The following is a 12,897-nucleotide window of genomic DNA, read 5'->3' on the forward strand; positions in this document are numbered from 1 at the left end:
ATTGTCTATCACTGTAAATGAAAAGCAGACAAATGTGTTTTGAACATTGCAACAGCATGAACATAAGACTCCGACCTTTTTTTAACCCTGATGCATCGCCAGCAGTACAGACCCCCCCCTTGCAGTTTAATCTTGAACATAGATTAAATGCTTCATCCCCCGTTGGTGTATAATATAAGCCTTGACAGACACCTCAATGTGTTTTTCTTTTTATATAAACGTAATGAAAAACAAACAAAACCGCCGGAGAACACCCATCGTGAACAAGATAAAATGGCATGCGGTTTCAAGCATGATTGATTTGGAGTCATGCTTTGCATTTTGGAGGATGTCCAGAGAAATGGGAAGACGCTGTGGAACACTTGAAGTGCGAGGCCTCATCTCGGAGGGCATTTGGAACGATGATGACAGCTCCTCAGATCCAGTGATTGACCCTGATGAGGAACTCTGTCATTTTGAGCTATAACTTGACCCAGATGAAGATGGGATGAGTAACTGTAAACATTTCTCACTATCACACTGTCAAGTGAAATGTAAAGTTAGCTTTGTGCAGTCCAGTGTTTTCAGTCATCATTACTTATCTATTCTTAGGCGTTTGCCCCAATGCTAACTCCTATTTAGCTTACTGATTATGTACGTTTTGCACAGTAAAACTACTACCTACCTAGCTAACTAACATTTTACACGTGCTGCACACATTGATGTTGTGCATCAGGACCATCATGTTCCACTTTGTGTATCACTTCAGTTCTGTCAAGCAGCGCTGCACAGCTCTGTGTGAGGTTTGGAGTGGTGGAGGTCAGGGGGCTGATGGAGTTGCTTGAATGCAAACAGAAAGTTGTTGATAGTTGAGGTGCTTGAGGTGAGGACATGGAGGACGGGCTGAAGACTTTGCACCGTCTTCACTGTCGTGGATTTGGGGCCTGTTTCACAAAAGCAATTTGCAAGCACCATTTCAAAGCAAATAAAAGTGTCATGTTTCAGAGATGATTATTCACTCACAATTTTCAGATAAACTAAGTAAGATGATATAAATAAGTGTTTGATTAGTCAACATGAAGCTTAAGAGAGGAAATAAACTCATGTTGCATGTTGTAAATTTGGTGTGACTGGCCCCTGAACCAGAGAGTCAGGGGCCCTGAGGAGCAGAGATGACGTTAGCTTAGTGTAATGTGGGACACAGGTAGAACAGGGGCATCACAGGCAACGTGGAAATCTCATGAGTTTGGTGATTCAGGGGCAAGTTGTCACATGCGATGCGATTTGCAAAACGAGATAATTTGCTCTCTTACCGATTTTGACACATTAAACTAATCTAAAAGCACGCAAACCCTACAGCCCTGCGTGAGCATGTGAGAGCCCTCTGAATGTCCAACCTTCCCAAGTTCTGCCAAACTAATTCTCCCCTCTGTTCAGTGCACTGGCTCCCCGTTGCTGTTTGCATTCAGCTCAAGACTCTGCTGCCGGCCCACAGGGCACCGGAGGGAACTGTTCCTTCCTACAGTACCTCGAAGCCACAGCCAAGCTCTACACTGCAGCTCAACCATTGTGCTCCGATGCCTCCTCTCTGGCTCCACACAGCGGTTGAATGAACTCCACCTTAAAGTCAGAAAAGCAGATTCAGAATCACTTCCCATTCACTGCTGCAGGCTTAAACTCCCTCCCATCTCAGAAACAACACCTACACACACTTACTAACATCCTGTTTCCTTAAAAACTGTGAGACTAAATCTGACTCTTGCTCCTGTCATTGTGAGTCACTTTAGGAAAAAACATTGTGTAATGTAATGTAATGGATGAAATGACCTTATCTCCTTAGAGCGAAAGGTTTAAAATCATCTTACGCGTGCTAGCCATTACATCTGACAGTGACTAATAATACTAATATAGAGACAGGAGAACATAACTGAGTTTGCTGACACGCTAAATTGTAAAGAGGCAGATCTTGAACGATGCTGGGGCAGCGATAATGGTCCGCTAATGATATCACAATACTAGAATCCACTTTAAGAGAAGTCAAAAAGCTGTAAGCAGTGATGAAAGACAGGATCAACAACATCCCAACACGCACTGAAAGTAAGGGATGAGAAAAGAGCTTCACGGAGGGGTAACCTGATTCCACCGGATGACGGAGGCCCTATAGCGTGTGGGAAGGGGACAGAGTGCAACGTGAAGGTGTTGATGACGTATGTTCAGTAGGCTGAGTTTCTTTAAGGATCCCAGAATGTTGCTGTGATGTCTTGGAGATCTCTTTTCTGTCTAACTGTGAACTTTGCTGCAGATTGTTGGTGGATTCTTCGAGGTCGGGGGGCAACTGACTATGTAGAAAGCGTCTGCTCAGTGAGGACAGGGCAGCCCAGCAAAAGTTTGACAATACCTGATGAGGGAGGCAGGACAGCCGGGTTGGAGACTTGAATGGACGGTGAATGTGACAGAGCGACAGAAAGGGTTTAAGAAGAGGAATAGATGTTATGCAGGACAAAAAACCGGCAGGGAAATGAGAGGATATAGTTCAGCTCCATCTGAAAAAGGTTCAGACTGAGATGTGTTCAAACTGAGCACAAAGCAAATGCTCACCTTGTGTTATTGTGAGTTCTTTCGCAACCTATTTACCCCAAACACCCACTGGTGCTGCATGTATGGGCGTTAGCTTGAGCTAACTGTGGAGTGTATTATTTATGAAATGGCATCATAAGGCCATGCGATGACCAAAAACTTGTGGGTAGTGTGGGTGATGAAGGAAGAGGATAGTTCTGAGACAGGGACGGTCTAATGTAAGAGGCTATTGAGCTGCATTGAAGGTTCCACTGTTGGAGGTTGACCCGTGGTGTGTACTGGGTTCATGAGAGGAGTCTATATCATCGCCGCCCTCTTGTGGTATTAATAACCCTGTAAGTGGGAATTTTGTGAGTTCACAAGTTGTGACTGATGTTTTCAGAATTGGTGGATGTTAATATACTGGAATTTCTTTGGAATTTTAGAACTTGTTTGAGGGAAATACTGATGTTATCTCTTTCCTGTCGTTGCGCCTGCATTGGTCGCCTCTAGATGTTGAAATGTTGCCAAGCAGCAGTGCTCTCATTAGCCACTGGAAACGCAAGTGCATTGTATAAAAGACTTCCCCTGACGTGTACATTTGAAGGCAACACTTATCTGACCTGCTGCATTCAACATTGACCATTCTTTTTTAATTTCGGCCCAACTTCATGGAAGTGCAATGCTAAAACACTTGTGAGCCCCTTTAGCATTTAATTTATTCAGTTAACCATTCAGTTATGTTTGCAAATTTTATTTCCCGACGTGAAGGTCTCTTGGAAAAACCATGCAACTGCCATGTGTTCAGCTATGGGACAGTGCAGTTTTCAGATAATCCGATAGGATTTTAAGTGGTTTAATGGCTGCACATTGACTCTGCCACTGTCAGGAATAAAACTCTGGTGGGGAAATAATGAATGCTTTATTTATTAATTGGTCAGTCAACCTGTAAAATATCCACAAGAGCAGAACGTAACCTTCCCACAGGGTCCTCTGTGGTGGCTACAGCCCTGCTCATACTGATGTCTACTTAGTTCAATTTGCACAACCCAGAGCAAAAACACGCCTGTTTGCATCTAATTCTGTCTTGTCTGTACTGACTTTTTGTGAAATCATTAAAAAAATATGATTCAGTCTAAACACGCTTTTGCAATTCTTTTAAAACCAGTGAATAAGGCCGGCAACACAGGCAAGAACATTTTCATCTTCTTATTCTAAGCTTGTCTTATTTTGAGTGTTCTGAGTTCGATTGAGCAGACCCTCTTAAGAGTGAGGTCTCCAGGAGTAAACACGAAGAGCGTCACACTGCGAAGCTTGATGTCCTGCTGTAAGAAACCAGCAGACGCAAACAGAAGAAAGGCAGCAGTGTCAGTAACTGTACAGTTACTAATGAGGAAAGCTCGTTAGAGCAGCGGCGTACTGTGGCAGGGAATGAGGAGAGGATGGTTTGGCATGGCGTCAGATGACGGCGGTCCATGACTAAGACAAGAGGCGGTCAAGGAGACGGGACAGCCATGCAGATACTAGATGGGAGAATATTAGTCTACACAGCACATGACCATGAACAGTACTGACCTGTAAGGACTGACTGTTAACATTAACAGGTTTATTTATGTTTCATGCCTTTATTAGCTTTATCTTCTTTATATGTATGATACAAATACTTTGTCCTGAATGTGATTGTCCCGTTGGTGATTAATTTCATATGAATTAACAGTAACAAGAATTAGTTAGTAGCCTGTACATTGATAAGCCACCTTTTTCTGGTGCTGTGTGGTTTTCTTCTTCTTTCCTTGTAGGTTTTTATCCCCCTAATTTCAATTTACTCGGTGTGGTGGTCCTGAGGCTTCATATCAGCTTAAAGCGTGATATCATGAAACACAGACTTTTTAAGGCTTCTTTTTAATTACCTTGGTTGCGCAGAGAATGTCTGGCTGACTCCATGTTCTAATTAAATCATTGTGCAGGTGTTCAAAGCATGATCTGCCTCTCAGCTGGACAAACTGCACCATAGGAACTAAAGCAAGACCAATTATCCACACTTTGCCTTCCTGTGAAAACTTCAGTGGGTCAATGCTTATGTGACATTTAAGCATTTATGAGGGTGAATGTGAGAGACTGGTTCTTGAGGGCTCGATAGAGTTCAAATCACACTTAGATCCTCAACGCCTGCACACACCTCTAAATATGATCTGCTCTGCTTCAGCTGTGATTTTAGGTACTCACATTGTTTAATAAATCATCAAAATACACTGATGGTAATAAAAAGCTTCATATAAAATTCATACTTGGGGGCCACTTCATCAAAATACGCTGAATAAATATTTATTGTATGTCCCCAAGAGGAAGTATTGCTCTCACTTCTGGAGAGGGGGAATGTAAAACTTTGCTCCAATTCATGGGTCCATTCGTCATTTAACAATTACATAGGCAATGAATTCAATTTCCCTCGTCTCATTTCTTCTTTCATGGCTGTGTTTCCCAGAAAGGGCAAAAGCATAATTACAGAATGCAGCAACACGCTAACAAAGAAACATCGACCGTTTCTTACAGGAGAACATTGGGTGTGAGTTGTGAAGGGGTTTTTGTTGCTAATAATGTTTTCCCCTCCATTATCTGGGCGACATTTTTCACTGCAGCCTGGCACTGTGAGAGAGATTTATATTTAAAAAGAAGGGAATAACTCTCTCTCAATCCCATCACTCTACCTTTGTTTTGCGAGCAAAGAAAAAAGAAACTGCCTTAACCTGCAGATAAACAACGATGCGACGTGCATGAGGCGGCGTGTGTGGATGCCTTCTAATATGTGCCACAGAACTGCAGCGTAGTGCTGTCATCACCAGCAGCGTGCGTTTTATTTTATGTTAGCGAGTGTTTGAATATGTGAAGAGGATGCATAGCAGCACATGCATGTCTTCCTCTTTTGCAGCCAGCCACAGTTTTTGGACGTCGGATTGGAACTGGAGCGGGCTCGCATGGGAGCTCATTTGGCAGACCAGCCTGTCACCGGGGAGTGTATGAAAGCTAAACCTAATGAAAGCACACACAGCCAAAACCTGCCGGCTAACATCTGCCCCAGACTTCAGCTACAACCAGCTCCAGTCTCTCGTCAAAGCACAACCACACAGCTCCCGTTGGCCGGGCTTTCCTTTTCTCACTTGAGTTGCAGGTCTATATGATCTTTCATGTGCAGCAAGAGGTCCAGAGCCTGTGGGTCTTGGAAATGTATTAAAAAACGTGGTGTGTTATTTCAAGACTACAGGAATGTCAGTCAGTAAATGCAGACTTTTCTCATTCTTTGGAGTTGTTTTCAGTCCACAGACTACAGAGATGAGCCTAAACCCTCCTCATCCAAAGCAGATATGCATTTTTATCTTATTCATTAATTCATTCACAGCCAATCTATCACGTCTATGGGATTTTGAATGGTGGGTGTGTGGGGAGGCTTAAAGGACTTTTTTATAAGGTACTGAAGAAAGCTTCTAAGGAGTATTTACAGTACAACACTACTACTACCATTACTACTACTGCTGCTGCTGCAGCTGCTGTTGTGGAAATAATGTGTGCTTCTAGCAGTCATGCTCTTGGGAAAGTGTCTTTGGTTAGCTTTAATGCTAGCTAGCTTTAATGTTATCTTTAAGAGTCAAAATTAGATGGACTGCCATGAAATTCTGTAGACAGTCACATGTAGTTGTTGAGCTGACACAAATGTGGAATCACACATTCATGTTCCCCTCATGCTGTCATCAGTTCAGTATTTTAATTTGTCTATCAAAACTAATATTACCATCAACCTCAGCTGCACTTGTCTTTAGTGCTAATCAGCTGAGATTAGCATGCTAACAGAAGCTAAGATGGTGAATACAGTAAAGCTGTTCTATTGTTAGCATTGTCAGTTTTGTCTTTTTGTTAGCATGCTGATGTTAGCATTTAGCTCAAAGCCCTGCTGTGTAAAGTACAGCCTCACAGAGCTGCTAGTGTGGTTGTATGCTAGTCTATTCTTCATAGTTGGATTTTATTTTCATATTGATTTTTGTTAGAAAAAAATATCAACCACAGGTTCCTAAACCAGGGGCGGGGGGACAGTTACCATGACTCACCACAAAAAAAAACAGCATTAGTTTGCAGTAATACTTCTTAATAAATGGAAATTACTACAGTTTTGAATCGTCTGACCTTTCAGAAACTGCACGTCATTTTAAATTTGAATTTTAATGACTGAAGTATAAATGATCAATTTGACTGATTGAGGATGGTGATAGTGATGTGTCAATTTGAAATTTTATATGAGTGGCTTGAGCCAAGAACGGTTCTATTTTAATAAAAGTGTATTAGTTATTTTAGGCTGAGAGACGCCCATCTGTTCTGCAAAATGATCCCTGCTAATTAGTCTGAAAATAAGAGTGGTCAGATCAGTCAATAACTGATAAGGGGGATGTAATCCAAATCCACCAGTTCAATCAAAATGCAGTCAATCAGTATACAGAGGTCTGCATAACACAAAATAGTTATTCCGAATACCACCATGAAAACGCAGCAGACACACCTCTGGACAGCCTTTTCCAGCCGCCAGATTTCTTTTGAAACATATGCAGCAAAAACACTTTATTACCTGAGCATATAAACATACTCAGTATGTCTTTCTGCAGTGACGGGTGGCAGTTTTCTAACTCTTTCCCATCATTTCAGATGAAAGGCAAAAATTTTGATTTCCAAAGAAGAAAAAGTACCATCATAGTGGGCAGAAGACTTCTTTTAGCACTATTTGGGACAAACAATGTACCCTATATGTATATGAGTATAGAAGCAGAGAGAGACAGGAGGTTGTACTTTTAGGGCCTCATTTGTAGAATGCGGTTGTTCTCACAGGTTCAGCAAGGAAAATTTTCATGTATTTTTACTAAATGAACGCTCTGGACGCGGGCATCGCTGACCTACAAAGTTAACCTTGTTTCTTTTGTATTTTTGGAGGAGCTGTAGCATTTGGTGCTCTGATTTCTGAAGCAGCCCTGGGGACTGCAGGCTCAGAAACCAAAGATACTCTGTGGATTTTAATGAGAGTGCACAAATGAGACACAGCACAACAGATACATGCTTTGGAAAAAATAAGAAAAGAAAGTGAAAATGAAGCCAAGAATTTCTGATGTGTCATACAAGCAGATTCAGTTGTTAATGTCAGCAGAAAGCCAATTACTGTAGATCGTCACTACAGTCTGTGAAGGTATTAACACTACATCTTTGGATCATAATCTGTTAATCAGCAGCTGAAGCAGAACAATTTACACACTGCAGTTTAAGATATATTTCAATTCAGTGCGTGCACAATTCATTTTGAGGAACAAGACAAGAAACAGTGATGTGAGTGATGAGGAGTCACTGGCGCTTGGAGCATGACCAGCACCTAACTTTTGTTGTGCTTTCACCAGACAACAAACTGCTGTTTCAGAAACTGGTCAAAGCACAATGTTTAACTTTATAATACTAATATTCACGATAGAGAACATACTGTTTATGGACATAAAGTGACTGAACTGGAAAAATTCTAAGGGATATGCGAACAATGTTATTTATTGACAGTAAATTTTTAGAGAAAACTGTAATGCAAATGTGAGTAATACACTGAAAAATGTTGGTACAATTGAACAATTTGTGTCAGTATAAGGCGCAGGAGTGTGAGTCTGTGAGAGGTCATCACTGACTGAAATGTCTAAGCACACATCGAAACAATTTAATTGTACTTGGGTAACACTTTTCCTTTTGAGAGAATATTGCAAAATGCACTTTTACTGGGGCTGTTAACCATGACGACCAGGCCTACTGTAGTACATGTATGGTAACTGGAGTGAGATGTTTGTAATTCAGCTGTGGATTCTATACATGTATACAGTACAACAGTAAATGTTTAGTTATTTATTTTGTATTGTATGTTATTTACTATCTTTGGACAGTCCACATTATTAAAAAAACATAATATTAATGTTGAGTAACACTTCTGAAATATAGTTTTGTATACCTGCCTATGTGAATGAACTTTATAGTGGAGGATTGGAGCTGTGCATCACTGTACCATGTTAGTGTCCATTAATATATTGCTATCAGTAAGTATGGTATATGTAAGTAATAGCATAGCACATATTTTTGTCAACTTCGATGTCATATCAAACGGATGTCATTTCGCATGTGTTCCTGTAGCATTGAAATTGCATTTATAAGTCCTTTTTTCTTTGTTGCAATGTTACCAGAATAAAAGAAGACTGCGATGTCCATCAGTGAGGCTGAGGAGAACATTTCGTTACGTTTTAGCCATTTACTGGGACTCATTGGTACAAATACATCTTCATTTATTTCACATACATTTTTTTTTACTTTTACTTTGAAGTTTTCACAATCTAAATGATTCAACAACAAAATGAGGAACTACCACAACAAAGTTCAAATTTCCTACTGGGGAAAATTATGCAAATGTCACTGTAGTAAAATTGACACATGTATTTTGCCAACCAGCAAAGGTACAGTTAAAGTAATAAAAATAGACAAAAATAGGACAAAAAGGTGGTTCATGTAGGTACTTTGACCAGGACTGGGCCATCGTTATGATGATCCAAGTGTTATGCCAGATCCTGAACAGTGTTTGAGGACTGATTTTTGTAAAATAGTCAACATTTTTTCATAAATAAAATCTTTTCTCTTCATTTTTTATTGATAAATAATATATATTCATTAATATTTAGGAGTCAATTGGGGGAGCAGGGACAGATAATCACCCATAGAAGCCCTTCCTGAATCCATGGAAACTTCAAAAGTCTGAAGAATGTTCTTGCTGAACATATGGGGTATATCAATTTTGGCTAATGCATCCTATGAATATTGCTATGAATAGTTCTTTTGAATGAATATGTACATACATGTACATAATGAAGCATTAGGTACACATATGCAAAGTACTGAACATAGGAAATTATGGTCTGTTTCATTGATTTCTTCAGTGAATAAGCATGGCGCAAGACTAAACAAAGAAGGTTAATAGCTTAGATACAAATTTGTACTGTACATGGTTCAGCTGAGTCTGTAGATCCAACCCAAAACTGAAGCGTTCTTTTTGGGAATATAAATTTCAAAAAGCTGATAAATGACACCTATTCCCTTCAGGTCCTCGTGATGGCAACAGTTTTCACTCCTCATCCACGTTTAAGAAGTTGCCTGCTGGCAATTATGTAAGAGGATGTCCTACTACGATTTCGTTATTTGAAACACAGTATCCAAGCATTATGTCAAGATCCAGTGATTTAACGTACTGCTCATCTTGTTATGATGCCCCAAATGTTTTCACTACCATTCTCCCTACAGCAGTGGGAAGTTCAGTAGTCCGGTTTTCAAAAAAATACATTGTACCTGGGGCATTTCCACAATCCAGAATCTTGGATCTATGAAGCAAGTCACATCATTTTCATGTTAAAACGACGAGGACCAGCTTGTCCCTCTGCCGAGTCCACGTTAGTTCCGTTAGACTTTGACCGAGGCACATATTCAACATCTATGTTGTTTTTATGTTTTCCTTTCCCTCTGCTCCACACGAAAAGGAGCAGGAAACAAAACAAGACCACTCCAAGGAAAGTGAAACAACCCATAGCTGTTGACACTAAAATAGTCTTTAGGTCTAAACCGAGGGTCACGCTGGCTGTCCCATTGGCAGTGGTATTGCTGGGATCTGTGTAGTACTGGGTCCTGTTGGCATACAGCGATCCCAGACTTTTCACCGCCAATGTAGTCATCAGGGTGTCATTCCCAGCAGTATTGGAGGCAAGACAAAGGTACACGCCGCCGTCTTGTACCTCTGCTGACTTGATCTCCAGTGTACCATTGTTGTGGACGGTTACTCGACCATGGCTCCTCGTTGTCAAAACTCGTCGACGTGGGGACAACCAGGATACAGTGGGTCTTGGTGTTCCCTCAGCACTGCAGCGCAACATAGCCTGCTGGCCCTCATCCACAGTGATAGTCTGAGTTTTATTCTCACGGATTTTTGGCTTCGTACATGTCACGTAATAAGATAGGAGAGTCTCCTTAAATTCCTTAAAAGGCCTGCCACGAATACCTTCGGGTGTGCTGCACTCTGGCTGCGAATCCCCAAAGAAGATGGAATGCCTTTTCTGTAGAATCCACATGAGGCGGCAGTCACACACCAGGGGGTTGTTGTCAATCAGAAGAACCTCCAGAGACTCGGGAGACTGAAAAACACCTTTCTCCAGTGTATCGAGGCGGTTGTGAGACACATTGAGGACTTTGAGCCCCCGTAGGCCCTGGAAGGCATACGGTTCAATGGTGGTTAGTTGAGCACTGACAAGATGGAGCTCTTGAAGCCGAACCAGTTCCATCAGCATCCCCCCTTCAATGTGCCTGATACGGTTGTGGGACAGGTTGAGGTGTGTCAGGTAGGGCAGATGCTTCAAGGCTTGGTAAGGGAAGGAGGACAAGTTGGTGTTGGTTATGAACAGAGTGGTCAGGTTGAGGCCATGCAAGGTATTGGCAGGCACATGATCTAGTGATGGCCAATTATCAATTTCTAAATGCCGCAGCCGGAACAGCTTTTTGAATGAGTATGGATGCAAGGTGCTGATGCTGAGGTATCGTAGATGGAGGCTGACGAGGTTGTGGAGGTGGGAAAGGGCCTCAGTGGGTACAACTGTAAGGTTGCACCTTTCTAAGGTTAGTATCTCCAGGCTTAACAGTCCACTGAAAGCTCGGTGAGAAATGTAAACCAGATCATTGTCACCTACTTCCAAAAACTTTAGATTGTGCAGGTCCTGGAACATGTAATCCAGGAGGATGACGATCTTGTTGTCACTTATATCCAGTCGGGTAAGATTTGTTAAGCCTGTGAAGACGCCTAGAGGTATGAGTTTGATACGGTTGCTCTTGAGACTGAGCGAGTGCATGTTAAACAGGGCGTTGAAAGCTCCAGGCTCAACATAACTGATAATATTTCCACTGAGGTCAAGTTCCTCAAGCCCAGGAAAGGCAATAAAGTCATCAGGGTTGATCATTGTCAGTTTGTTCTTACTCAGGTCCAAGATCCTGGTCTCTGTTGGGACCCCGTCCGGGATGGTGGGCATGCGCTTGCGGTGACAGACCACTGCCTTGCTCTGCGCTGAACACTCGCAGCGCGAGGGACATCCCAGGGTAGAACCCACAAAGACAGCCACAAGGGCCAGTCCCAGGAATGGTTGCCAGCATGAGACGACCGTGTGCAGCATGACTTTGCTCATACAGTCGACCATTCTGTCACGGTTCTGCAACAAAGGGAGGGAGAGAACAAAGAGAAAAACAAAGAGGTTTGTTAATCACTCAGGATGCACTTTGTGGTAGCCATGTTCCTGTAGAATTAATTAATATTCCAAATAACATAGAAGGACTCAGTCGTTTGGAGAAAAACAGCCTCAGGTGCTTTAACTAGTACTGTGTAGAATGAGAACAGACTGGATGAACCTCACTGAACACAGATGTCTCATTCTTGCCGTCCTATTCCCATCTAGTTACTTATTCAAATAAAGGCAAGTTGAATATTTTGAATTTAATTTCTTTCTCTCTCCCCTTTTCCATCATCATTTTAGTCTGTCTGCTGTCTTTGTTTTCCTTTCAGCTATGGGACACTGATCAAAGTAGAACAGTGCTGGTTAAAATGCTTTCCTGGTGAGTGTCGGCAGCTAATTTGATTTCCACCAAAATCAAATTAACTGCCAAATAAATAAAAAGTGCAGCTTTTGCAGCCCATTGTGTCACCCACTCCACTTCCTGTGTATTAATAATTCCATAAAGCTTGTTTTCCTTGACAAGAGTTTTAATAGTGTTCCTTGCTATTCTAAGTTAGAAAAACAGATTGGGGAAACATACAAAATATGCTGTTATCCAATAACATTACAAAATAAAAAAACAAAAAAAGCAAATCAAAACAGTATTTCCTCAAAGAACCAAACCCAGATAGGCTAATGTGGCAAATTAAAAGCAATCAATCATGAAAAAAACGCTGGGTCCTTTATGCAGATCATGGATACATAAATGTGATCAAACCCATCAACGAGTAAAAATGGCTGGACGGCATCATTCAGTTTTGTAGAACAGGATCTAATGTGATTGCGATTAGAAAGGTCACAGAAACCAATAACAAAGCTCTCACATTTAGTGTCTTTTAATCCAATTTGTTGAAACAGCATGCAAACAAATGGTGGATGTATTAAATCAGTTATGCTGTGAAATGTACCATCTGTGTTCAAATAAAGAGAGTCCGCCTAACAGATACATATATTACAGTTAAAAATAATTTCAAAATCACAGACAAATCAATAATTTTACTCCATTGTTATG

At 41.3% G+C, this 12,897-nt stretch overlaps 1 protein-coding gene across 2 annotated transcripts in view; it reads right to left on the minus strand.

The window, feature by feature from the left end:
• Positions 1–8,806: 8,806 nt before the first annotated feature.
• Positions 8,807–12,897, minus strand: part of lingo2 (leucine rich repeat and Ig domain containing 2) — a 203,296-nt gene continuing 199,205 nt past the window's right edge. The window contains exon 5 of one of the 2 annotated variants that reach the window (XM_070962111.1): positions 8,807–11,825. In XM_070962111.1, coding sequence (XP_070818212.1) covers positions 9,972–11,813 — 1,842 coding nt within the window. In that variant the 5' untranslated portion in view covers positions 11,814–11,825 and the 3' untranslated portion in view covers positions 8,807–9,971. The remainder of the gene's footprint in view (positions 11,826–12,897) is intronic. The other variant, XM_070962110.1, reaches the window with a different exon arrangement.

Source organism: Chaetodon trifascialis, chromosome 5, assembly GCF_039877785.1.
Source record: "Chaetodon trifascialis isolate fChaTrf1 chromosome 5, fChaTrf1.hap1, whole genome shotgun sequence".
NCBI lineage: Eukaryota > Metazoa > Chordata > Actinopteri > Chaetodontiformes > Chaetodontidae > Chaetodon > Chaetodon trifascialis.